The 26,576-nt window shown below is 36.4% G+C and overlaps 1 protein-coding gene across 1 annotated transcript in view; it reads left to right on the top strand.

Annotated features, from left to right (window-relative positions):
• Window positions 1-3,032: 3,032 nt before the first annotated feature.
• The window catches only part of LOC134225183 (uncharacterized), a 96,175-nt gene continuing 72,631 nt past the window's right edge, over window positions 3,033-26,576 (top strand). Inside the window, exon 1 of the mRNA XM_062705045.1 lies at window positions 3,033-3,904. Within this exon, the coding sequence (XP_062561029.1) occupies window positions 3,875-3,904 (30 nt within the window). The 5' untranslated portion in view covers window positions 3,033-3,874. The remainder of the gene's footprint in view (window positions 3,905-26,576) is intronic.

Below are 26,576 nucleotides of genomic sequence, written 5' to 3'. Positions count from 1 at the left end.
ATAGAACTTTAGATGGTATCCAAAGGAATACCTGAAATATTTTTTGAAAGAGTTCCTATAATTTTTTTTGAAATTTCTTGGGAAAATCCTGGAGGTATTACAAGGACAAATCCGTGGATGCCAGCAAAAGACGCGACATGCCAGTCACTCACCGATCCAACTGATCAGCTGAAATGTTGGCTCGACCACTTAGAACAACTTCTTCAAGTTTTGACGACTTATCCTAATTCGTATATAGATTGATAATTCTACCCCGGCAGCAGGCAGGATTCTTCCCGGGTTATCATGTGAGAATCATACTGTCATGCTTTGCATCATCCTGGAGCAGGTCAACGCATTTCAAGAGTCCCTCCATTTGGTATCGATTGGCTACGGAAAAGCCTTCTATCGTCTGAATCACGACCCAGCCAACACAAAGTCGCATATGCTAGCGAATAGGTGTACAAGGTGGAGGCGACATTTGACTGCATGCAAAATGCACGTATATGGCCTCCACTTTGTACACTTATTCGCTATGATATACGATCTTGTGTTTGCTGGGGAAAAACTGTGGAGCGTCCCTAGAAGCAAGGGAGGTCAAGACAAAATCCAGAGTCCTGCACAATGAAATCGCTAGAGTGAGGCAAGGATGGATGTATTATATCTCTGTTGCTGTTGCCCATCGTAATCGACGAAACCATAGGCCGCTTTAGCATCCCACCACCATAGAGCAATCGAACAACCTCGACCCAGATGACGATACTGCTCTACCAACGTAAAAGAGCTCTACCATGTAGAGTAAACTGAATGACTTGGCCGTACGCTTCCACTCATCGACGTCAACAAGACCAAATCGTTGGATGTAAACAAATCCCATTCAACGGTAGCCTAGCTAACAGTGAAGAAGATCGAAAACCAAAGACAGCCAACTTCGGACGGTGGGCCAAGATCAGTCTACGTTTTACAGCTCGGGCTCGAAGTTGCTCGAAGTGCTCGAACCAACATTTCAACTGATCAATTGGGTCGGTGAGTAACTGACCTGTCGCGTGTTTCACTGGCATCATCAGATGTATTCTTTCTCCACTTATACGTCGTGAGATACACTAGAGGAGGCGTTATAGCACCTTACTACCCTTGTTGGTAGCGTTCAATTTCCTTTTCTAGAGACGAATACCATGGACGGCATGAATGTGCAGCTTATTAAGGTTGTTTAAATAAAGGCATTCTTAGTGACCGTCCATTAATCTTCTACGCTGCCACCTTCCGGAACATCAGCTGCTCGAGTTCCAATTTCTTCTACAAACGATTTATTCGCCGCCGCTGAATCCAAGCAATGCGTAATCGAATCTCGCTAATTAGGGGCGATAGTCTAACGCGATGTCAACGCTGCGTTTATTCCAGACATCAAGAAGGCTTCGTCTCCATCTTCAGCTGATGCAGATGTGGTCGATTTGATATTCAGTTTGTTCATCACCAGAGTACGTGGGTACGTGATTTTGTGTACCGGTCGATGATAAAAGACCGAATTCAGTACTGGAATAAGTCGTGATCGTCATAAGACAGAGAGTAAAGCGCCTTTTTCTATTTCAGGCGACCAAATGAAAGCATCGTGAGTTCGTTGATCAATTTCGCATGAAAGGCACTCATGAAAGGATGTTGTGCTTTATTTTAAAATTAAAATTTCTAAATTATTTAAAATTCATTCAATTCACTGTAAAAATGCCCTATAAATCGGTAACATCGATCGGCGAATAACATTGAATTATAATGATGTTCCTAACCCGTGTTTTGAATCTGGCAATGATTATTCTTACCAACACTTGATTTGCTTCGGCTTCGACACGGCAGGAAACCAACTTCTCAGTGCCGGGGAGTGTTGTCACCTCGAATACCGGAATATAACAATACCTGTCCCCGAGGTACCGGACACCGAGGATAGTTTGTGTTCTCCAAAGTTTGGTCAACGGGTCAGTTCACTCAGTCCCAGGACTCCTAGCTTCATGCGTCGCGCCTCGCTGGGAAATTGTGCCAATTTACGTTGCCGTTAAATCCGTTAAATCAGTTCGCAATGTATCTTTGCGGTTAGTTTCAAACCTATAAAGCAAGATCATGGTGAGAATAGCTGGGTTCGAATCCGGTCTAGGAAATATTCGGGCTGCAAATCATCTCGGCATCCCTGGGCATAAAAACCTTTATCAAGAGCAAAAATGGCAACATGCCTTAGAAACCTCATAGTTGATGAACTGCGATGCGGCAATATCCCAGTAGGGGATGTAATGCCAATAAGAAGTATTATTACTTGAAATTGATCCCATTCAATTACAATCGAAAAAATGGACACAAACAGCTTGGCTTCATATGTTTGTGATTTTTTTTTTAGCAATGAGCACACATATATAATTGCAACAAAGCACAAGCTGAACACAGTCTTTGATGATTAATTTGGGAGCTAATTTTATATCCTAATTGGGAACAATACAAGGAACCAGTGCCACACAAAAGTCGTTCGATATAGACGCGACGCTCAATGCCATAAAAATTGTTTTGGCGGCAATCTATGTAGATTAATCTATAGAATACTATGTCAAGGTTGATCAAAGGTCAATGTCCTTACACGACTAACAAGTAATGCCATAAAACAGAATAACAGACCTATCCTAACAAATACGAGATATTGTAATGCTGTTCGTTCAATTGAGATACATTAAGTGATTTGAAAGAATGGCATAAATCATTCGAAATAATTGAACTTTCATTAAGAATAAAAATTACGCTGTTAATGCAAAAGAAAGCCATCCGGCTTATTTCTCTCCTGTTCATAACTGGAGCCTATTATAGCAATCGCTAATATATTGTTTGCTATAAACGCCTGAATGTCGACAACAACAAAGTAACTGCGCAGGTCCGCGGTCGGCAAAACCTTTAATAACACTAGTGAGTCAGAGCGAGCCGGGAAAGTCCCATCATGTTGTTCTTTTCCGCGGGACGGAAAATCCTCGGCTCTGGAAGCAGACCAGCCAGTATTGATTGGACATTTTCATTTCTGCCGTCATCAGTGCTGCATCGCGATCGTACATCCTCTGCCTCTCATAAAAAAATTTACATCAGACAAAAAAAAATCAGAAGCAGGAGATTTTTCCTCCGAAGGCTTTCTGGGAAGGGATCTTTTCCCTTGACCGACCAGAAAGCAAACATTCAGGGCGTACGCGTTTCGGTGTAGTCCAGTACCCGTGATAAAGTTAGTTCGTCGTATCGTGTGATTTATGAAACCTGAAAGAAAATCAAAATCTGCATCGAGCAAAAAATCGATAACGGGACGACACGGGTGGCCAAACGACGGTCTGGTCGGGACTTCGAACAACGTTGCAACAAGACACAAATTTTCCTATCATATAGGACCGAATCTAGACCAAATTTTTCTAGTTGTTAGTGTAGATTTGAAAATTAATTCTTTACGGAGAACTTTTGAAAAATCCGTCAAAGCCGCCAGACGGGCGTAACAAAGTGCTTGCTCCTGTAGGAAAAAACACGACTGAGCAACAAAAAAGAAATAATAAAAACCGCAAATAATTAGAAAATAGGTCAAAGTTTTCAATTGAAATTGGATTAAATCAGTATTTTGTCTAAAATTGTGGTTCGCTGAACCACCAAACCAATAAGTATTAATCGGAATTCAAAGAATTCTAAAGTGCGAACATAGTCAACTAAATTCGGACGTCTGCGAAAGTTTCCAGCCTACTGAATTCTACCGCAAATTGTAATCGTCGTCGTTGTCGTCGCCGTCGGGTCAAAGAGGCTGCAACTTTAAAGCATCTCCCGTCGCGTCGAAACCACAGATAAATCCAATGAAACCAAGTTTTAAAAACGGAAAATTTGCTACATCAATTTATGAAAAATGTCTCTGCCAAAAGAGTGGAATCTCCAGGTGAGTGTTTTTTCCTTCCTTTATTCTAACGTGCCACAGACGCACGCATTAACCGCACAGCCACCCGTCAGGTGATTACGAAATAGGTCGTGAAAATTTCGTTTTCCCTTTTCCGCATTTATTGTTTGTTCTCGTGCAGGATTTTCCGACGTAGGACAATATGCGCGGTGGTGTCCGTCTGTTGCTGTAGACTTCACACAAAGCCAATTTGGTTGCGATAGGTTCGTTTCTGCATTCCGTACGAGTGTAGCTGCAGCCAACGACGGAAGTCCCTTCTGCGTGTTCGGCCCTGTGACTTGTGCAGTAGACGTTATGCGGGGATTGAGTGATGCAAGAATTTTCTTTTCTGCTGCGGTTGACACAGTTCCATACTAAAATGTGATGTGTAAAAGCCTCTATTATTTTTCGTGTGGTTGCTATGCAGCCAACGTGCCTCAGAATTGGGTGAACTGATTATTAATTTATGATATGCATAAATTAAAAAAAAAAAGTTGTATATAGTTTAAGATCATACATATTCTCGGCATCATACTTGGTTTTACAGTTCGTGTTTGAGTGATAAACAATCTACTTTTCCGTATCAAAGGAATGAGTGCTTGAATGACCATTATAATAGCACTTAAATGAGTTGCATAATAGTAACTTGTATATCTGAGTACATCTTTAGGGGAGTTATAAATTGTATGGTAGTTAGAAAATGAAATTGAAACTGTAAAAATGCCATCTTCAACATACGTAGCTTTAAAAATTCGAACAGTTTCGTTAGAAAAAATATAACTGGAATACTGCTCAGTTGTATTTTTGCACGAATTTGCAACAGTATTTACTCGAGTTATATTATGTTTAAAACAAAAGAAGTCACTTCATTCTATTCTCCTTCTTCTTCTTCTTCTTCTTCTTCTTCTTATTGGCATTACATCCTCCACTGGGACAGAGCCGCCTCGCAATTTAGTGTTCATTAAGCACTTCAACAGTTATTAACCGCGAGGTTTCTTAGCCAAGTTACCATTTTTGCATTCGTATATCATGAGGCTAACACGGTGACACTTTTATGCCCAGGGAAGTCGAGACAATTTCCAAACCGAAAATTGCCTAAACCGGCACCGGGAATCGAACCCAGCCACCCTTGGTCTTGCTTTGTAGCCGCGCGTATTTTTCTATTTAAAACATATGTCGTTTAAAACTGCTACTGAAGGTGCATCTCTTATTTCATATTTTTGACAGTTGTAAAATTTGTAATTCGAAGAAGAAGTATAACTGCAACTGTAACATTACTAGAGAATCCCTAACTAACTTTGTTCGAACAATTTGTTTTTGGAAATCAAAACTTGCTAGTTTAGGACAAGTGTCCAGTTATTGATTTTTGAAGATGTAACAGGCCAGAGATGAAAAAGGTGAAATAATATATGGGCTATCGAGATCATTTCTGTGAAAAAAACGGGACAAACGCGATTGCAAAACGGGACATGTCAAAAAACCTTGTGATAAAATTTAAGAGCTGTGAAAACTTCAAAATTTATGGGCTTAATTTTCATTTCCGTGTAAGAAATTAGAAATATTTTAGAGTGAATCATTCACCACCATAACCTTCTGTTGTATTATGCTAGTCGTGAAAAAACTAAACTACAAATATTTCACTCTTCAAAGGGACGCGGACAAAAACAAGACGGATCAGAAAATTACGCAAATAACAAAATTTAATACTAAAAAAAATGGGTTATTTTGAAATTTTATTTTAATCTCTTCTTAGACATACACTAAGGTTTTTTTTATTGACCAATATCAAAAACTTATCTTAATCTGAACAATTGAAAATAACAAACAATAGTCAAAGTTCCCAAATCTAATCAATTCACAGTCTTTTTCGATCGAAATTGATTAAAGTGACGCTAAAAGTAGCCTAACACCTCGGGAATCTTGTCCTTTGATTTTGCTCCCATGTGCTACCAAAAAAAAAGTGTGACTAATGCAATTTCATCGCAAAAAGATAAAAAATCCTGGCCAATTCAGGCTGCTTCACAGCTCGGACTTAAGGAGATTTTCGCCGGATTTATTTTGAATCGGGCCGAATTTCTAATTTTTCATAACGGAAACCCAAAAATATCGTCCACACACATGGGAGCGAAATTTGCAGACAAGCTCCTGATGTGTGAACTAGTCTTAAAGTACGTGGGGACCTCAAATCTAGCCTTTAATCCGACCAATTTTTCCCTCTGCCTTAAACTCGATTTTGTCCAGTTGATTTATAAATTATTTTTTTCATGCCGTTTTTTTACAGTGGATGATTTCGATTTATTCAGAACTAGTTGACCCGGCAGACGTTGTTCTACATACAGGCCGGACTCGATTATCCGGAGTGTTGAAAAAAATTTCACTCCGGATAATCGAACCCTCCAGATAATCGAATCCTCCGGATAATCGAGCCATTTTTTTGTTGTTGCTGAAAATTTAACTTTTGCTCAAATAATCTTTATTTTGGTTATATAACATCTAATAAAATATCCCGTTGGTCCGTTCATGGATTCTGGCTACCGTTAGAGGTCAGCGCCGATCCGAAAATCGTCGGCGGCAACGTTTGTCATAATTTTGGTCGGCGATGGCTTGGCGATTTTTTATTACGTTCGTAACGTAAAGTTTTTTTTTCAGGATATTTTAAGGCATTAACGGGAGAATCTTTTTAAGTTCCTCGGAAAAATCTAATGAGCTGTTCCTGGAGATTCTTCCAAGTTCTTTGGAATTTCAACAAGAATTGTTCTAAAGTTTTCACGGGAATTTCTTTGAAATTTCCACGGGAAATTGTTTAGGAGTTTGCCTATGCCACCGGGCATGCGTGCTTCGAATTTAACAGAATCTCCTTGTGATTTTTTTAAAGTTTCACAAAAATTGTTCCCAACAAAATTTCAACAGGATTTTTTACGGAATTTCTTTGGATTTCTACGTGAAATTCCTTATGTTGTTTGAATTTCGTTTTCTCAATAGAAAATTTAAAACCATTGTTATGTGCCCAAATATCAATATTATCCAAACAACATTGCATAAAATGACGAATGATTTCTCTACTGCTTCCGCTTATAAATAAGGCATTATCATCAGCAAATTGAATTGAATAACAACCATTAGGAATAATGTATGCAATATCACTGGTAGATAAATTACATAAAAATGGACTTAAACAAGATCCTTGTGGAAGACCAAAATAACTATAACAAATCAATTTGGAAGAACCATTATGATAGAAATGCATAATTTTGAATGAAAATAAATTGTACAAAAAATTGGAAATAATAAAAGGTAAATGAAGATCATTCAATTTATTAAATAGCAGATCAATTAGAACAGAGTCATACGCACCAGAAACATCAAGGAACGTAGCAAGAACATCTTGTTTTTTTTATTGAAAGACAATTGTATTTGCGAAGATAAAAGCGCAATACAATCACGAGTACCGCGACCTTTCCGGAAGCCATATTGAGCAGGCGAATAAATTTGTTTTTTTTTCAGCCCACAGTTCTAAACGGTTTAAAATCATTCTTTCCATAAGTTTACGTATACATGATAACAAACTAATAGGTCTACGACTATCAACTAACGATGGATCTTTACCAGGCTTAAGAATATTAACTACTTTAATGAAGCGCCATTCTAGAGGAATAATATTTTGGAATAAGAAAGAATTATATAAAGAAAGTAAATGCAATTTCCTTTCAAAAGGTAATTTTTGTAATATAATGAATTTTATATTATCTAAACCAGGAGCAGTATTCTTGGTGACTGATAATGCCAAGTCCATTTCTTCAACAGAAAATTCTGCATTGAGTTCTGAAAAATAATTGAATTTTTGATTATTTCTAAAGCCTAAACAAGAAGGAACAAAATCAGGACAAATTTTAGAAGCAAATTGATCGACCCAATCCTCTGTATATTCCAAGATAGGTTGAGACGAAGAATTATAGTTTCTTAAATTACGTGCAACAGACCACAATGTGGATAAAGAGGTATCATTGTCGAGATTTTGTATGAAATTTTTCCAATAATTTCTTTTTTTGAATTTCGTTATTCTAGTGAATTGTGCTTCTGCTTTGCAATATAGAAAATAGTGTTCTCTAGATCCTAGATGACGAAATTTTTTAAAAGCAATCGACTTGTTTTTCAGAGCGACGGAGCAATCGTCATCCCACTAAAACGTAGGATTTTTTTTCTTTGGGGAAATCGAAAGATTTTTTTTAGTTTGACTCTTTTGTAAACATTGGATCAATATTTTTAAAAACATATTATAATTTTGAAGGGGTGAAATTGAATTGTCAAAGTTAGTTAATGAATGAGATATTAAATCAGAAAATTTATTCCAATCAACATTTACAGTTAAATCAGGAACAATAATCTCTTCAGATACCGCTTTATGAGTTTTATTGAAAATTGATATTATTATTGGTAAATGATCACTACCATTTGGGTCATCAATGATTTTCCAAAAGAAGTTCATGGATAATGAAGTAGAACAAAGCGATAGAGCTATACATGAATGACGATCAGGGCGAACAGCAATTCTAGTAAATGAGCCGTCATTAAGAATATTCAAATTTAGTTCATCGATTGAATCCATAATCAATGAACCTCTACCATCAGTTTTGTCACTACCCCAAGCAGGATTGTGAGCATTAAAATCACCAAGTATATAAAAAGGTGAAGGAATTTCAGCTAATAAATATTTTAAATGAGAAATAGAAAAGTTTGCTCTAGGAGGAATATACAAACAAATAATTGAAAACGTCAAACCATAATGATTAATTGAAATTGCAATGTATTCAATTTGTGAATTTAATGAAATATCTAAATATTTAAATTCAATATTATTACGAATGCCAAATAAAACTCCTCCATATGGAACATCACGATCTTTTCGAATAATATTGAATGAAGGAATACAAAAAGATTTCTCCAGAACTAGCCATGTCTCATAAATACAAAAAATATCTATATTATTATTATGTATTACAGCTATTATCTATCGTTTTTATGAATAATACTATGACAATTCCATTGTAAAATGTTCAATTTATTATTGTTAGTAGCCATTAAGATGAAAAGAAAGAACTAATGAGGGGCCAAAATGAATTTATTTTTTCAAGAATAGAAGCCAAAAAAGGAAGACATTTCTTAATGATATTTTTCCAAAAATCACTAAGTCCTAAAAGCTCTATTAAATCTTCCAAAATACTCAAAACAGAATTATCGTTACATTCATTACTGTGAAGATTAGTATTAGTATTAGTTTGATCGTAATTATTTCTAAAAGAATTATGAATATTATTTTGAGAATTAGGAATAGAATTAGAAGGAGGAACAAGATGAGGGAAATTATTATCATAAGATGTTGAGGGTTGAGGATCGCAACTGTAATCTTGGCTTTTGGGTGAACTATGATTTCTTTTTCTTTTGCTAGGAGGTTTATAAACAAAATTATCATTGATTTCATTTACATTCTCATTTTCAACTTTTAATAGTGGCTCAAATGTATTCAAAGAGATAAAATTGTCAGAAGATTTAATTACTTCTGAATAGGACAATCGATTTTTATTTTTTAATTGTTGATTAAATTTTTGTTGGTTGGAAATGAAAACTGAACAATCTTTGAATGAATGATGAATTTTTCTACAATAAATGCAAACATCAGATTGTTTCTCGCAATCAGACGAATTATGAACATCACCGCATTTAGAACATTTCGGTTTGTTGGAGCAAAAATGTGATGTATGCCCAAAAAGAAGACAACGATTACAATGCATAAGTTTTGGGAAATAAATCTAACGTTAAAAATAACATTATCAATAAGAACAAAATTGGGAAGAATAGATCCAGCAAATGTTACTTTTATACAATTAGAGTGCTCATATTTAGTTTCTTTGTCAGAGTATTTTATTTTGACAAACGAGTGCAATCTAATATCTTAACCGCTTTAATAGATTTATTTTTGAAAATTCCTGAGCCGTGATTGATAACATCTGAACAATCTAAAAATTCATCATAAATAATTCCGTGATTTCACATGAGTCGCATGGAGCATATACTCGGTATAAATTGAAAAATAATTTTGAATTCAATAAATCATTGGCATCATTGCGAGAACCAAACACAACTCTCAATTTATCAAGGGAAATTTTTTTGATTTCTTCAACTGGTGCCCTTGTAAACGCGAGTGCATTTAATTTTGGATTCCTTGAGGAAGGTCCTTAATAAAGACATATTATATTAGACGTTGGAATGAATTTCACTTTGATCTTGAATATACAACAATTGTGCCAATTATGCGTCTTGAATGACTCGAGAATTGTCGAATCTGACACGTCTCACGTGACAGACCGTGTAATTTATATAGGAGGTATCGGCAATTCTCATTTTACTTAAAATATTGACTCTAGAGCGTAAAGATTTAAAATGCACGCAAGTAGTGCACTCTCTTGTAATGAACATTTGTTGAGGCATGAAACATACACCAATGTCTTTGAAAGGGTATAAATAAAAAGTTGAAAACAGACCACGTTCCAGAAGAAACGTAGAGTAAAAAACAACAGCAGACCACGTTCCAGTAGAAACGTAGAGTAAAAAACAACAACATTTCTGATTGAAATTTCTTGGTAAGTAGGCCTTGACCAGGTTAGACGGTTTTTTCTGCGCTTGTCATTTTTTTTCTCTCTATTTTCAGATTTCGGACTGGATTTCGAAGATTAGAATCACTGTGTGGATGCGGTAGGAGCTTTTGAAGTCCTGCTATTGAGGATTTTGAAGATTGGAATCACTGTGTGGATGCGGCAGGAGTTGGTGTCTAGTGACTAAAGTATCGAAGTTCGCAAATTGTTCGTAGCGTATACTCTTATGAGTACCTGATGATGTTGAGTGTGAAGATGTGCGAGAGATGTTTAAAAAAGCCTCTATTCCTCTTTATCGTGTATTCATTAATACATTAGAACCCAAATAGGTGCGATGGAGCACATTTGTAAACAAATGATTACGAAGTCTTTTTCTCATGCTAAAAGTCTACTACTTTGATTGGCTGATAAACTATGTTCCTAAACCAATTCTCAATGGAAAAAATCTTTTCTTCTCATAATTCAATATATATGTTTTCGTGTCCTATTGATACTGGACCCTAATTTTCAGTTAGAAATGTTGGTCCTCTGGCGTAGAAGTGCGTGGAATGTGTCATATTTATTTTTTTCGAATTGTGTGCAATTGGAAATTACATACAGACAACAAAAGTACAAAGGCAAACTTGGATATTAGATAACTTGAAGATGAAAACATTCATTCGAAAGAATGAATATTTCGATATTCGATTCCTGGGAGCATACCACGAGAAACTTTTTACGCAAACTGTCATGATAGAGAATTGATCCGGGATGCTATTGCTCATGATAAATTTCTTTTAGAAAGCTTCAAATGCGGGGAGCACTGGCTCTGACGATGCATTTCAACTTGTTGAACAGATCTGTGCAGTAACCAACACGAAAGGAGCGAAAAAAAAGCGAGAATCAGCATTTTTCTGTGGTGGCTGCCTATCCGATTCTGTTTTTTCGCACTTGTATACAAGTTTGATAAATTTGTTATCATGGCTTGTTATGATTCGGATCTGTTTTTGCCTCTCTTTTATCGTTGTTCGTTATCCATTAAGTGCGATTTCTGCAAACTCTGATCAACCCAATAAACTAAGGATATCCTTCAACAAAAGTACGCATGAATTGATTTGAAATGATTTCCGTTTTCCTTTTACGTACAAAATATCATAAATCAGCAAAAAGCCGCTTACTCGAAATTGGAATCAAAATGATCTAGAGACAATTGGATCTAGAAAAAAACTACTTTTTTTATACCTCACACATTATGTACTAAAATCAAATAAGTTAGAAAGCGATTGATCAATGAATATCAAAGAGAAAAACTTTCCTTTTTATATCAACTTCATTAAAAACTTTGAAGAATTTTTAATGTAAGTTATCAAAATATCAATCAATGTTTCGTCCAGGGTGGGACGACCCTACGTTGTGTTCTTTTTTCTTATGGTGATACTCTGGGCGACGATTAAAGAAAACTTCTGCTTGATCGAGACTTCTGATTTATTGCCTCCGAGAGGCAGCGTGCCAACTCGGAGGTTACTTTCGAGACACTGTAGGGTCGTCCCACCCTGGACGAAACATTGGTGCCGTGACCAGGATATATATTTTTTCCCGGTTCATGTTCTGAATTCCCGGTTTTCCCGCTTTTTTCCCGGTGACTTCAATTTCCCGTCTTTTTCCCGCTTTTCCCGTTTTTCCCGGTTCGGTGGCCACCCTGCAAAAAGAGAACGCGTCAGAAACACTTTTTATACACAGAACATATGAAGCGGTTGACCAAAAGGCCCATTACACTCATCAAACTGAGGTCCATGTCTGAATTTTTACTGGGTTTATAACAAAAAAAAACAAATTCTCTATAGTAACACAATGATGATCAAAAGTTTTAATAAAACTAGCACATTGATGGAGCGTTTCCGATTCGATTGATATATAAATTTTAAAAATCCATCGGAAGTTAAAGGCGCTATTAGTGTTTAAAATCTCCCCTAATTTTTGACTATCCATTTTAAAAATGTATCAAAACGTAGGCCTGGCCTTGGAATTTGAAAGGCTAATTATCTCTATATTTAGCATATTTTGTTCAACTGACATTACTACCAGATAGATTGGAATCCATTCTTTCTGTTGGTTCCGTAGCTCTATCCCAAGTGGCACATTATGAACTGATTTTGGTTACAGCAACTTAATTGTTAAGAAAGTTATTTTGAGCTTTTTAGTGAAATGTCTTCACTTGTCATAAGACGAGTTTGTACAATCCCATTGAATTCCACCACTTAATTGTATCTTGACAGATACGTATTTCGACCTCAACAGTAAGGCCGTCTTCAGTGTCTCGTAAGTCGTAAGTCGAGTCAAGTACGACGTCTTATGACAAGTGAACTTAATTGTGATAAGGCAAAATTTACGTATTTAACGCAGCAACCCATGTAATCCATCAATTTGTTGATATGTCACTAGACGAAATAAAAGAAAACAGGTTTGGATTTCCTTTAAAATCGGTAAAGTATCACTAATAATTGCGGTATTCCCATAGTTGCGAGCTCAATATGAAAACAATGGGATTCGCAACTATAGGAACACGAAATAATAAATAACGCAACTATTGGAACAATGCATCAATAATTGGTTACAACACTTTTCGGTTGAAATATATTTAATGATCTTTCTTATGTAGTCTCGAGGTAAGTCAAATGAAGTATAGCACAAATAGTGATAGAGCATACTTAGTTCCTCCACTATTGGGTCTTTTACCCTATGTGAATTGTAATAAGCTGCGGTAAGTAATATGCAGCATGTGTGCTACTCAGTATTTTTCAAGAAGTTCTTGGATCACCTAAACTGCCTTTAAGGCTGATTTGGCCCCTGTAGACACAAACTCATGCAGATATGGGAATGCGACCTTATGTTAAAGTAACAGCATAACTATTGTAAATGATTCAACATTTTGCATGGACCCAAATTATGCTACAAGGGTAGTTGCATTGTTGACGTTGTTGAAAATTGTGAGGCACCGGAGGATAGGCTTGCTGAAAACAGCAATTTGATCACTAGTAATTATTTTCCAATCACAAAGTGAAATGAAACTGATTTCAATCAATTTCACATACAAATAATTTCAATGAAACGCGTAAAAAACGCATTTTTGTGTATGTATATGTACACCCAACCAGCGGATGTTAGATTTCCTAACAATTCTGTATAAGAATCTACCCGCACCTGTATAAGAACTGGGCATATGCGAAATTGTTAGATTCTTATACAAGTATTGTATAAGAATCTAACAATTTTGTAAGCTTTTCTAACAATATTTGTTTGATAGCTTACATTTTTTGTATAAGAATCTAACAACTTCGCATATGCCCAGTTCTTATACAGGGTTTGTTAGATTCTTATACAGAATTGTTAAAAAATCTAAAAATCGCCGGTTGGGTGTACCAAATAAACCCATCATCAGAATTTTCTAAAAGACACACAATAGCTGTTTGGGCATGTAAGCGATTTAGTAAAAACAGCAGGAGTCAGCGCCATCACATACTGACCAAAAGAGACGCTGGGAGTCCAACAACAGGCTTTCTCAGAGGTATTATAATGCGTTTTATGTAACTGTGACATTCATTTGATGCCGCATGCATAAATGCAAACGATGTTCGTTAACATGGGTTTAACATATTCTCATTAGCAAAAGATCACTGCAACAGAAAAATAAAACAAAGTTCCGCAGATAACTTTATCAGATGAACAAATAGAGAACGAACTTTAGGTAATAATCAAATATTCCTAATTTCATGTACTGATAAGCTTCTAAGATGAAGACGATGACGATGTTGTAAATATGGTGTGGCAAGTATGCAACGTGCTCATTTTGCCTGTACAGTTTCCATAGTCAATATGTCGCAACATACTCCTCGCTTGGGAAGTGATCATCAACGCGTGCATTTGGTTAGCGTGTACCAAAATACTCATCTCCACGCAACGGAGCCGAAAGATTCGGAACGTCGCTGTGTGGCCACCGGAAAATCGATCAGTTTATTTCATAAGGAGTGGCGTCTGGTTCCAACACGTGAGGGGAATTACTACAAAATTGTTCACCATCACCTCAATGAACCACTGGTGGCCGGGTCCGATGCTTTTGCATATGATGGGGATCGGCGTACAGTGTTGACGTGGATTCCTGGACCCTCCGGCTCGAATCTTCTCTGGGATATAAAGCACGCCCCCGAAGGACACTATCTCATCGAAAGTGTTGAATATGGCGAGTATCTGTATTCGTCGAACTGCCCCTCCGCCGGTAGGGTGTACACCTGCAGGAAGAAGGGCGAACCACTGAACGAGCAGTTCTACTGGGACATTATCAATATCAATTAAGTATCGATACTGTTTGAAGAACCGTAATGAAGTATGTAATGATTAATTCAAATAATAAACATCTTCTTTTATAAATATATAAACTGTTTTTGTACCACGAATTGATATATTCACAAATGAGTGTGAGACAGTAGATCATAGTTTACCAAACTATGAATTTCACAAATGTCTTTTTATTACTTTTACCATGTCTGCAGTTCATCTTTCTCGTATGTTATCTCCTCAATAATATGTTTGCTCATTCCGTTACAACAATGTCGTATACCGTGCATACAAAAGTGCGTATTGACTATAGGACAAATAAAGACCTCAGATGGTCAAACAGTTGCATCTAGAACACTACTTTGTGTTGTGAGACGGCTATAAGCTAATTGCAATTGCCATAAGGCATAAGCTTGCAAATGCCTAGAAGAAGTAATGATACTGCTGACAAAAAGGAATATTAGAAGCCAGGGAAACAACCAATTACCCAGAGTAAAATTTGTGAAGCAAATAGAGCATTCCCTCGACTCCCAGCTTTCTATTATATACGTTTGAACCAGGATAAATTATAAAAGAAAGTTGTGTGCACTTCGGAACCTTGGTGCCGTAGGGTAGACGATAGTGCACTTTTTGTCTTCTGCTTGGAATGATATCGATCGATACCTCCCGTACCTCAGGGTATAAACTGTGGTATGAAGTATGATGGAGGTCACATCCTTTGCGAAAATTGAAATGTAACCCTGGGAGAAGATTCTCTGGCACCAGAGAAGATGTTCCACGTTACATTGTCCAGGGTACTATCTGGTCGATGCTTAGTGAACTCACTGATAAGTGCACTTGTGCAACAATGTGGTCACAAGTTTATTGTGGGAGTGTTTCAATGTGAGCTAATAATATTGTACCACAGTGTACCAATATTCGAGTGTTGTGCCTACTATATAAACATATATTTTCTTAATAATTATGGGATAGTGTACCGCCATTACCACAATGCGATACCAAATTGAATAGAAGCTATTGTGTAATATGTAATCAATTTGACATACAATGTTTTGCCGTCAATAGTCCATTTGTTATTAGTAGCAATATATTGTAACATCGAAAGGAGGGATAAATGTTTGGTTTCTTCAAATTTTGTGCAAAAAATAGAATTCTGTGAAGCAATGGGGTTTAACCATTAAGAAAAAATCCCAGACATATTGAACCGTTTGTTTGAGAATTTGCATATGTGACATTTTTGGCCAAAATATCAAATTCATATATTCCAAATTCGCCCAAAAGGGCGTATTCCGGCAAAAAACACGAAAAAAAATTTGTTTGGAAGTACACACACTTTGAAGAGTAATTATGGAGCACTGTTTGCAGTTTCCGGAAAGAAAATGCCCCAGGGCGTTGGGTTTGCCAAATTGTTAAATTGTTTAAAAAAAATGCCAAATTGCTAAACAGCAGTATTTTGTTGTTTTCTCAGAATTGTGTAAAATGGATATGTGAATGAAGTTTCTCAAATAAATGATTCAATTAGTGTGCGACCCTTTATGATACCCATCGATCGGTAATTTAATACCTCTTCCTAGCAAACGTTGATGTCACAACAGAAGGTGCAATTATCGATTGCATTCTGTTCACAGTTTTCCTCCCACTGCACTGGCGACAAAATTCCAGCTGTTCGTTTTTCTTCTATGTATATACACTCCTGTTCAGGTGCATAGAGCGCGAGATGAGGAAGTAGCAACACTGCAACCTTGGTACATGACAGTGAAACGATGCACCTTAAAAAAGTGCTGTAGGTCATAGGCAGATAATCCACCGGAAATGAGGAGCACTATTAGGAAAGTGGTTTTCATCAGAGACGATTCAACACAATCGTTTACCCATTAGTAAAATGGAATTGTGGTACAATATCGAAATTATGTTTTTGCCCTAATGAGATTCAATTTGTGTAAAATAAAAAAGGTTATTAGATTAAAAAGAAATTGTACGTTTTAACAACTTTGTATTCAGCATGTTTGGAAAGAATAATAGAGGAAACCGCAGTGAGAATCTCTCTTTCTACTTGGTTACTCTTTATGCAAAACTCAACTGTTAATCCAAAAATTTTCTTTAATTCCACCCAAATTATACATTTTATAAGTAATGATCAGAGAAAAACTTAAGCATCCCTCCCTATTGGCGCTAAGTGTATATTTTTGTATTGAAAGCTAAAGTTGATCAAAAGTGAAACTGAACTGCGAGTAGGATGGAATGCAAAAATAGGGACAAAATGTTTTCCTACTATTAATTACCGAATTTTTAAGTCAATCTTCATAGTTTTAAGTTTTACTTCAGCTAATAAATATATTTCAAAGCTTTTTAGCTGATCCTAGGATTCATAGGTCCGAACATTGACTCTGATCACTACCTCATTGTCAGTAAAATTCGATCACGGTTGTCAACTGTATCGAACGAAAGATCACAGAGAACAATGCGTTACAATATCCATGCGATTGTCGGCGGAAGGAGTATCGGTTGAGTACCGCCAGAAGCTCGACGAACGGATAAGTGCAATCAACGTTAGCGACAACATCAACGATCTATGGGAGTCGATCCATGGAGCGGTGAGCACAACAGCACGAAAAGTAGTAGGCACTGCATAGAGGCGACCCAGGACGGGTTGGTTTGATATGGATTCTCAGAAAATGACAGACGAGAAGAACGTTGCCAGAAGCCGGATGTTGGTGTCGGGTACCCGATCGAATAGAGATCGGTACAAGGAAGCAAGAGCAGCCGAAAAACGAACCCACCGCAGGAAGAAAAAAGAGTATGAAGAACAAGTGATTAGCGAGGCGCAGGAAAAATGGAGCAGAATGATATGCGGAGGTTTTATGAGACTGTCAATGGCGTGCGGAGAAAGACAGCGCCATCTCCCGTCATGTGCAACGACCAAGAAGGGAATTTGCTGACAGATAAAACCGAAGTGGCTGCCAGGTGGAAGCAACACTTCGAGACTTTGTTGAATAGTGGAAGTGACGGTGCATCGGTGAACAGAATAAATATTAGCGACGATGGACAAGCTGTGGAGTCGCCTACACTAGATGAGGAAAAAAGCTGTTGAAGAGCTGAAAAACAATAAGGCTGCGGGAAGGACCAGCTCCCGGCTGAACTTCTCAAACATGGCAGTGAGAAGTCGATTGTCGAAAATATGGGAAAACGAGGAATTGCCTGCTAGCTGGTTGGACGGCCTCATTTGCCTTCTTTTTAAGAAAGGCACAGAATGGAGTGCGCCAATTACCGAGGAATAACCCTCCTTAATTCGGCGTACAAAATTATGTCCCGTATTCTGTTCATCAGATTGAGACCGCTTGAAGAGTCTTTCGTCGGCGAATACCAAGCAGGTTTTCGTGAGGGCCGATCAACGACGGATCAAATGTTTACCCTGAGCCAAATCCTTGATAAATTCCGGGAGTACAACTTGCAGACACATCATCTGTTTATTGATTTCAAGGCGGCGTACGATTCAGTGAAACGGAAAGAATTATGGCAAATTATGCTAGAACATGGTTTTCCGGCGAAACTGATACGGCTGATTCGTATAACGTTGGCTACATATGTGCACGTACTTTGAAGAGCAATTATGGAGTACTGCTTACAGTTTTCGCACTGGAAGCGCCCAAAGGTTGCCAAAAACTATTGATCTGTATCAAAGAAATCGAAAAATTCGGTGCCAATTTGTTCAAAACAGTTTTTTATGTTTTCTCGAAATTGTGTAAAATAAATGCAGTTTCTCAAACCAATGATTCATTTCTCTTGCAGCACAATTCAGATCGATTTAGTTGCTTCTCGAGTTCTCGACACAAACACAGCGTTTTGACACAATTACAGCATCATTTTAGATCAGTTGTATTTTTCTCGAGTTTCGTAATGTAAGTTTCAGGACGAATGAGCGAAAAACTTAGTCAAACAATTTCTATTGCAACCCATCCCGAAAATAGCTCGATAATGTCAAAAGTTGATTAGATAGCAAAATGAGATATGGACATGATTGATAAAAAATCATTATTTTAATAACATAACATTTTGCACTAAAATATCGTGAGGAGATCAAGTTATGCTATTTGTAAGAAGTGATCAATATCATGTGCCATTGTTTGTTCTTATTCATAGCATGTCTTGATATTTAAATGATATTTCGATGCATATTGATGATATTGTTGCCTGTTCTTTTATCTCTTATATTAATCAAGTCCATATCATGTTTTGTTATTCTGTTCATGGCTTCTGCCCGGGATGCGCGCAGTGCCTTACATCGTATTAGAAAAATACATCCCACTAGCTGGGCCATGAGCAATAGACTTCAATCAAAAGTTTTGTTCTCATCAACATTTGCTTATGAAAATAGACATAAAACTAATAGACATATAACTAATAAAACATAAACTACTACGACATAAAACTTATTTTCAAATAAAACCCCTTCTTTTTTCCATTCTACAGATTAAGTTCAACACCGAAATAAAACCCCTAATATCTAGCATTTTATTTATAAAAAGTTCACCTATTTATAAAATTTTCGACTCGTACAATGACCTGTACCTAATGAAACCCGTATGAGTGCTTGGGTCTCTTTAAGGAAATTCTAAAATGTTGCGAGTCGAGTCAACATTCAGGGTGATAAAGTTGGTTTCTAAAATTGGTTTCTATTTTCATAGGTCCCCATGGCTTCAGCTCCATACGAAGAGATGAAGCTGGCAAGCTGCAATAAAATTCCGGTCCTGTAAACCAACTTGATGATTCGAGTCTCACCAGAATATCGGCTTTTTCGTTACCATCTATTCCACAGTGTTCTGGAACCCAATACAGGTTGACTTGGTTGAGACAAGATAATTTTTGGAGGGACTGAATGCATTCCCAAACTTGTTTTGAAGTGCATGTTGCCGACTTTAGATCAAACAAATCGCCAAAATTTAAAAATTAAATGCAAATTAACAAACAACCATTTCATCGGAATGATTTAGTTTTTAATTTACAAAGCATCGCAATTACATCATAACAGTTTTCCTCGTAAAAAGAAGAAGAAAACGAATATAAATTAACAAAAATTAAGCTGTCTATTCTGGAGTGTTGCGCGGTCGTACAAATGCCAACTTTGTTTTATATAGTAGGGTGCCAATGGAATGTATGGGGAATAAAAATTGTCATCGAATTTCAAAAAACGACATTGCCCTCTAGTTTCATTACCCCAAAATATGACCCCATGCAAAATTTGAGCTCAATCGGACATGATTTAGGGGTGCCTAAAATTCATCAAAGTTTTGAAATTTTCACATATGAAAATTTTCCCAAGGGGGGCCAAAGGAAAAGTCGAAAATCAGTTTTTTTTGTTTTTGATGCCAAATCACTTAAACATGCATGAAACGTCGAGATCTGAAGTTATGCAAAAAAAAATTGAAAAAAATCGATTTTTTCTCTTAGAACATTGGAAATTTGGGAATTGGAAAGTTTTTCAGATGATGAAAATTGCTTTCATCGAATTTTAACACCGGACGATATGCAAACATTTTCGTAGCCAAAAATATCCCCTATGCAAAATTTTTATTTCTTTTTATTTTTTTATGTAAATTTTTTTAATTTTGTTTTATGTAAATCAAAAACAAATAAAAATAAACCGCATAGGGGCATATTTTAGGGCTTAGGAAATGTGTGCGTAACGTCCGGTTTTTAAATTTGATTAAAAATTGTTTTCGCTAAAAGATTTTTTTCGTCCCAAAACAGTCGATTTATTTTTAAAGTTTCATGCATTTTGAGTCCTTTGGCATCAAATAACAAAAAAAATTTCCCCCTTGTGAGAAAAAAAAAGTTTTGAATTATTTTGAACAACCCTAAATCATGTCCGATTTAGGTCAAACTTTGCATAGGGGGATATTTTTGGATACAAAACGTTTGTGCATCGTCCGGTGTTAAAAGTCGAAGAAAAAACTTTTCATCATTTGAAAAAATCCCAAAAATGAAAAAAATGATTATTTAAAAAAAAAAATTTCAGGTAACATCAGATCTCGACATTTCAAAAAATCAAAAAATGAGAAATTTATCATGGGTAAAAATTTCAAAATTGTGATGAATTTTAGGCACCTCTAAATCATGTCCGATTGAGCTCAAATTTTGCTTGGGGTCATATTTTGGGGTAATGAAACTTGTGAGCAATATTGTTTTTTGAAATTCGAAAATGTCATTTTCATTGGCACCCATTCATTAGATGATTAAAATTTTAAAATTCAGTGCAAGTTGTAAAAAAACCATTTCATCCAAAAGATTGAGTTTTTATTTTCAAGGCATTTCAATTTCATCATAACATTTTTCCTCGTAAAAAGAAGAAGAAAACGAATATAAATTAGTTAAAATTGGCCTGTCTAATCTTGAGTGATACGCGGTCGTACCAATGGCAACTTTGTTTTATATTATAGAAAAAACAAAAAAATTATAATTTGGGCCCTCCTTAGCCGCCGTGCGGTAAGATGCGCAAGACCATGCTGAGGGTAGCTGGATTCAATTCCCGGTACCGGTCTAGACAATTTTGGGATGTAATACCAATGAAGAAGAAGAAAAGAAGCGTAATTTGTTATACTTTCATAGGAATACAGCAGGAATGTTATTGTTTTTCTTGGTCATGTCCTATTAATTGCTAAATTTTAGCTTAGTTAGCGATCTTTAAATTATTCTTTATGGTTGCGTTTTCAGGTATTATATAGTTTTATTTTTTATTTTTATTTTGAAATTAATTTAATAATGTTTATATGCAAAAACATGTTTTCCCAAATGAAACATCGTGAAACTGAATGCATGTTCATACATAAACTTTGAACCTCATCTATGACTTCCCTTAATCTCTCAACATTTGGTGGTTTAGCTTAGTGTAAATCCACAATTTTAAATATTTAACCTCTCAGATTTAACCCATCCATGATTCCAGGAGGCCATATGATGGTTTACCAAAAGATGCGGAACATCCAGTTAAGTTGTAAATTTCTCTATTATATAGGGGTAATGACGGCTTTGACAGGTTTTGTTCTATTATTGGCAGGAGGTTTTTTTATAACTGATTATGCTCAAATTTGGCCCAAACATTCTTAGCATATCAAAGAATATTGTGGCCAAATTTCATAAAATTCGGTCGACAAAAACCCCTGCCAATAATAGAACAAAACCTGCCAAAGCCGTCTGTTCCCCTACTTAATGATAAATGGATGTCCAAGGATATTAAGTGCTGAAAAGCCAAAAAAAATCACTAATCCCCTTTCATCATCACTAAAACGGGATGAAGTCATATACCTAGCTTATAAAAACTTGAATGAAATAAAATTGCATCGCATGTTTATGATGCAAATCATCCAATCAATCATGTGACTATAAGTCATGAAAATATAATCAAACAACTATTTCCATCAGTTTTATTGTTTCAATTAACTAATAACGAAAGGTCATTTTATCACGCAATCTTATGAAAGTTTTCTGCTAGATCGTCTGCTTAGAGGCAATCGGATAAATATGCTAATGAAACAATGATGCCTTCTTGTCTGAGGAATTCTGTTACTTTTTTTTCAAGAGCGCAAAATATGATTCCAGAACTATTCGTCACAAATTCGCGTGACTATCTTCGCCGGTGGTTTAGTGGTTGATTTGATGTCAAGCCATCGGACTTGTCAGCAGAAGAGCGTCTTGTTTTATTTATGATTACAAAACGAAAGATTGACGTCATATTTTATGCGCATTGTTATCGTCGATGCTAGCTGGGTTGAATAAAGCAAAATTTCCATTGCAATTTCCTCGCGTCGAACCAGAGAAAATTGCAATAAAACCATGAACCTTCGAGACAAGGCCACCCACTGCCACAACAACAACAACAACCAACAGGAATTGATTTTCCATGTTAACACGTGTCGTAATTTTAAAATCAATTTCTGTCCCGTGCCGCTAACAGTTTTATGCAATCTTTCTGCGTCGAGAAAAATGTTGAGAGTTGGATGAAAAACTTTTAACATGTGCCGCTACATCGATCAAACATTTTCATTTCTCATGCAAACTTTTTCTTTGATGGTACATAGACAACTTGTTTGTTCTTTACCAAAGATTTTCCAATAATTACGGTAACGACAGGTATTGCCCTCACAGGTAATGAAAAACGAATGGCATATTTTGTCATTTGAATTTAGATTCAGCTGGTAAAAGCTTAAGATTACCGTTTTTTGAAGTGTGCGGTTGGTTCCACATTAGAGTTGCTCAGTAAAAGCAGTTCTTATGATCTATTAAGTCTAAAGGGAAAATATGGACATCTATCTGGGAACCTGGATAGTTACAGCGTTGATACAGCTATGAACAGGAAGTTCATTAGATAATTCTGACGAAATATTAAAATGGTTCTACCATTAATGTCTTGAAACTATAAAAAGAAAACAGCATAATCCACCTAGCGGTGATGGTGCGTTTCTCTTGTATTATAAAATGTAACGAGAAAAGCACATACGAGAGGTCAGAATTGCACTTTAGGCAAATAGATTTAGCTATTTCCATCAATTAATATTTGTTTGTATTGATTTGGATGCATCGCAGCAGTTTAAAAAAACGGTTTTGGTCGGAGTTGTAACGAAAGTACCTACCAAGCTCGCAAAAAACGTGGAACGGCAACTTTAAGCAACCAGATCTCAGCCGTTTTTCATCCAAATCTCTTGATTTTTTCACAGAACAGCTCTCGATTTAAAAAAAAAAACTATTACAGACATAATTTTTCTTCGAGCGTACCTATCTCAAAAACACACCAAAAAAAACTGAAAATCAAGCCAATCAGAAATCCTGAAGTAATTTTAGAAAATCTTCCATTAATATCAACATCTTACATGTAACTCTGAGTAAATTCTAATGACCGAGAGGTTCCTTCTAGAATTTTGGGGAATTTATTATTAGTTCTGATGATCTGGCGGTCTTCCTATTGAAATTATGGGAAATTTATTCTAGGGCTTAGTAGTTCCAGGAAGAAGTTTCATCAAGAATTCCAGTATGAATATTTGGAGAAAGTCCAAGAAAAATTCCTAGAGCAGTTCCAGGAGAAACTCTCAGAGAAATTTGAAGAAGAGCAACTAGAGGATTTTCAGGAATAAGTTCAGGATGAATTTCCCAAAATTCTACTTGGTGCTCCCCAAGAAATTGCTTCTGGTGATCTCATCCAGGAATTCGTCCTGAATTACTCCAGAAATTCATACTGAGTTCCCCCAGGAATTCATTTTTAGTTCTTCCAGAAATTTACTTTGAATTCCTCCAGGAATTCATTCCGAATCTCCCCAGGAATTCGTTCTGAATTTCCCCAGGAAAATTCATTCTGAATTCCCAAAAAAATCTTTCTGAATTCCTCCAGGAACTAATTCTGAATTCCAACAGGCGTGAGTTATTCCAAGAATTCCTGGAGTAACTCCAAGATAAGTTTCTGGAGAGACTCAAAGATGAAATTTTGAAGAAACTCCATGAGGAGCCATAAGAGAGCTCCTGAAAATTAAAGCAGAATATTTGGAAGAAATTCCAGAAGAAAATCCTGGGGGAAAATCAAGGAGCAATTTGAGGAGGAAGTCAAGGAGAAATTTCTGGAGGAGCTCCAAGAAGAATTTTCGGAAGGATTACCGTAAGAACTCCAAAAAGATACCCTGGATAAACACCAGGTAGATTTCCCGGAGGAACCTCAAAAATAGTTCCCGAAGGAAAACGAAAAAGAATTTCCGAAAGGACGCTTGGAGGAATCCCTGAAAAAATCCTGAAGGATCTCCAGAAGGAAACCCTGCAGGAACTTTAGGAGGAATTGTCGAAGAAAATCCAGAAGTTATTTCTGGAAGAGCTCCAAGAGGAACTCCAGGAGTAATTTCTGGAGGAGCTCTAAGAGGAATTTTTGAAGAAGGATTCCTGTGGGAATTCCAAAAAATATCCTGGATGAACCCTGTATAGAATCCCTGCAGGAACCCCAGGAGGAATTCCTTAATGAGCTCAGGAGGAAATCCTGGAGGAACTCCGGTAGAAATTTCTGGTGGAGCTTCAGTAAGAATTTTTGGAAGAATTTCTGTGCGATTTCCTGAAAAAACTCCAACAAGGCATTCTTAAAGTAACTCCAGGATAAATTCCTGGAGGAATTCAAAATTAATTCCTGGAGAAATTCTGAATGAGTTCTTGGGGGTTTCCAGAATGTATTCTTGGGGGAATTCAGAATGAATTCCTGGGGAAATTCAGAAAGAATCCCAGGGGAATCAGAATGAATTCTTGGGTGAAATCTGAATGAGTTCTTGGGAAAATTCAGATTGAATTCCAGGAGGGAAGCAAAATTATTTCCTGGGGGAATTCAGAATGAATTCCTGAGGGAAATCAGGATGAGTTCCTGGAAGAGTTCATAATGAATTCTTGAAGGAATTCAGGAAGAATTTCTTGAAGATTTTAGGATGAATTTTTGAAGAATTCAGGATAATTTTTTGGAATTGAAATTTTTGGAAAAATTCAGGATGAACTCCGGGATTAATTCCTGGAGGAATTCAGGATAAATTCCTGGAGGAATCCAGCAAGAATTCTATGAGGAGTTCAGAATGAATTAATGGAGGAATTAAGAATTAATTTCTTGGGAAATTCAGAATGAATTCCTGGGAGAATTTAGAATTTAGAAAATTTTTTCCTCGGAATGAATTCCTGGAGGAATTCGGAATGAATTCCTGGAGGAATTCGGAAAGAATTCCTGGAGGAATTCGAAAAGAATTCCTGGAGGAATTCGGAAAGAATTCCTGGAGGAATTCGGAAAGAATTTCTGGAGGGATTTGGAAAGAATTCCTGGAGGAATTCGAAAGGAATTCAGAATGAATTCCTGAGGGAAATCAGGATGAGTTCCTGGAAGAGTTCATAATGAATTCTTGAAGGAATTCAGGAAGAATTTCTTGAAGATTTTAGGATGAATTTTTGAAGAATTCAGGATAATTTTTTAGAGAAATTCAGGATGAATTTTTGGAAAAATTCAGGATGAACTCCGGGATTAATTCCTGGAGGAATTCAGGATAAATTCCTGGAGGAATCCAACAAGAATTCTATGAGGAGTTCAGAATGAATTAATGGAGGAATTAAGAATTAATTTCTTGGGAAATTCAGAATGAATTCCTGGGAGAATTTAGAATTTAGAAAATTTTTTCCTCGGAATGAATTCCTGGAGGAATTCGGAATGAATTCCTGGAGGAATTCGGAAAGAATTCCTGGAGGAATTCGAAAAGAATTCCTGGAGGAATTCGGAAAGAATTCCTGGAGGAATTCGGAAAAGAATTTCTGGAGGATTTGGAAAGAATTCCTGGAGGAATTCGAAAGGAATTCAGAATGAATTCTGAGGGAAATCAGGATGAGTTCCTGGAAGAGTTCATAATGAATTCTTGAAGGAATTCAGGAAGAATTTCTTGAAGATTTTAGGATGAATTTTGAAGAATTCAGGATAATTTTTAGAGAAATTCAGGATGAATTTTTGGAAAATTCAGGATGAACTCAGGATTAATTCCTGGAGGAATTCAGGATAAATTCCTGGAGGAATCCAACAAGAATTCTATGAGGAGTTCAGAATGAATTAATGGAGGAATTAAGAATTAATTTCTTGGGAAATTCAGAATGAATTCCTGGGAGAATTTAGAATTTAGAAAATTTTTCCTCGGAATGAATTCCTGGAGGAATTCGAATGAATTCCTGGA

This window comes from Armigeres subalbatus, chromosome 3 (genome assembly GCF_024139115.2).
Source record: "Armigeres subalbatus isolate Guangzhou_Male chromosome 3, GZ_Asu_2, whole genome shotgun sequence".
Lineage (NCBI taxonomy): Eukaryota > Metazoa > Arthropoda > Insecta > Diptera > Culicidae > Armigeres > Armigeres subalbatus.
The sequence above is the reverse complement of the archived record's forward strand: the minus strand, read 5'-3'. Positions and strand labels throughout refer to the sequence as shown.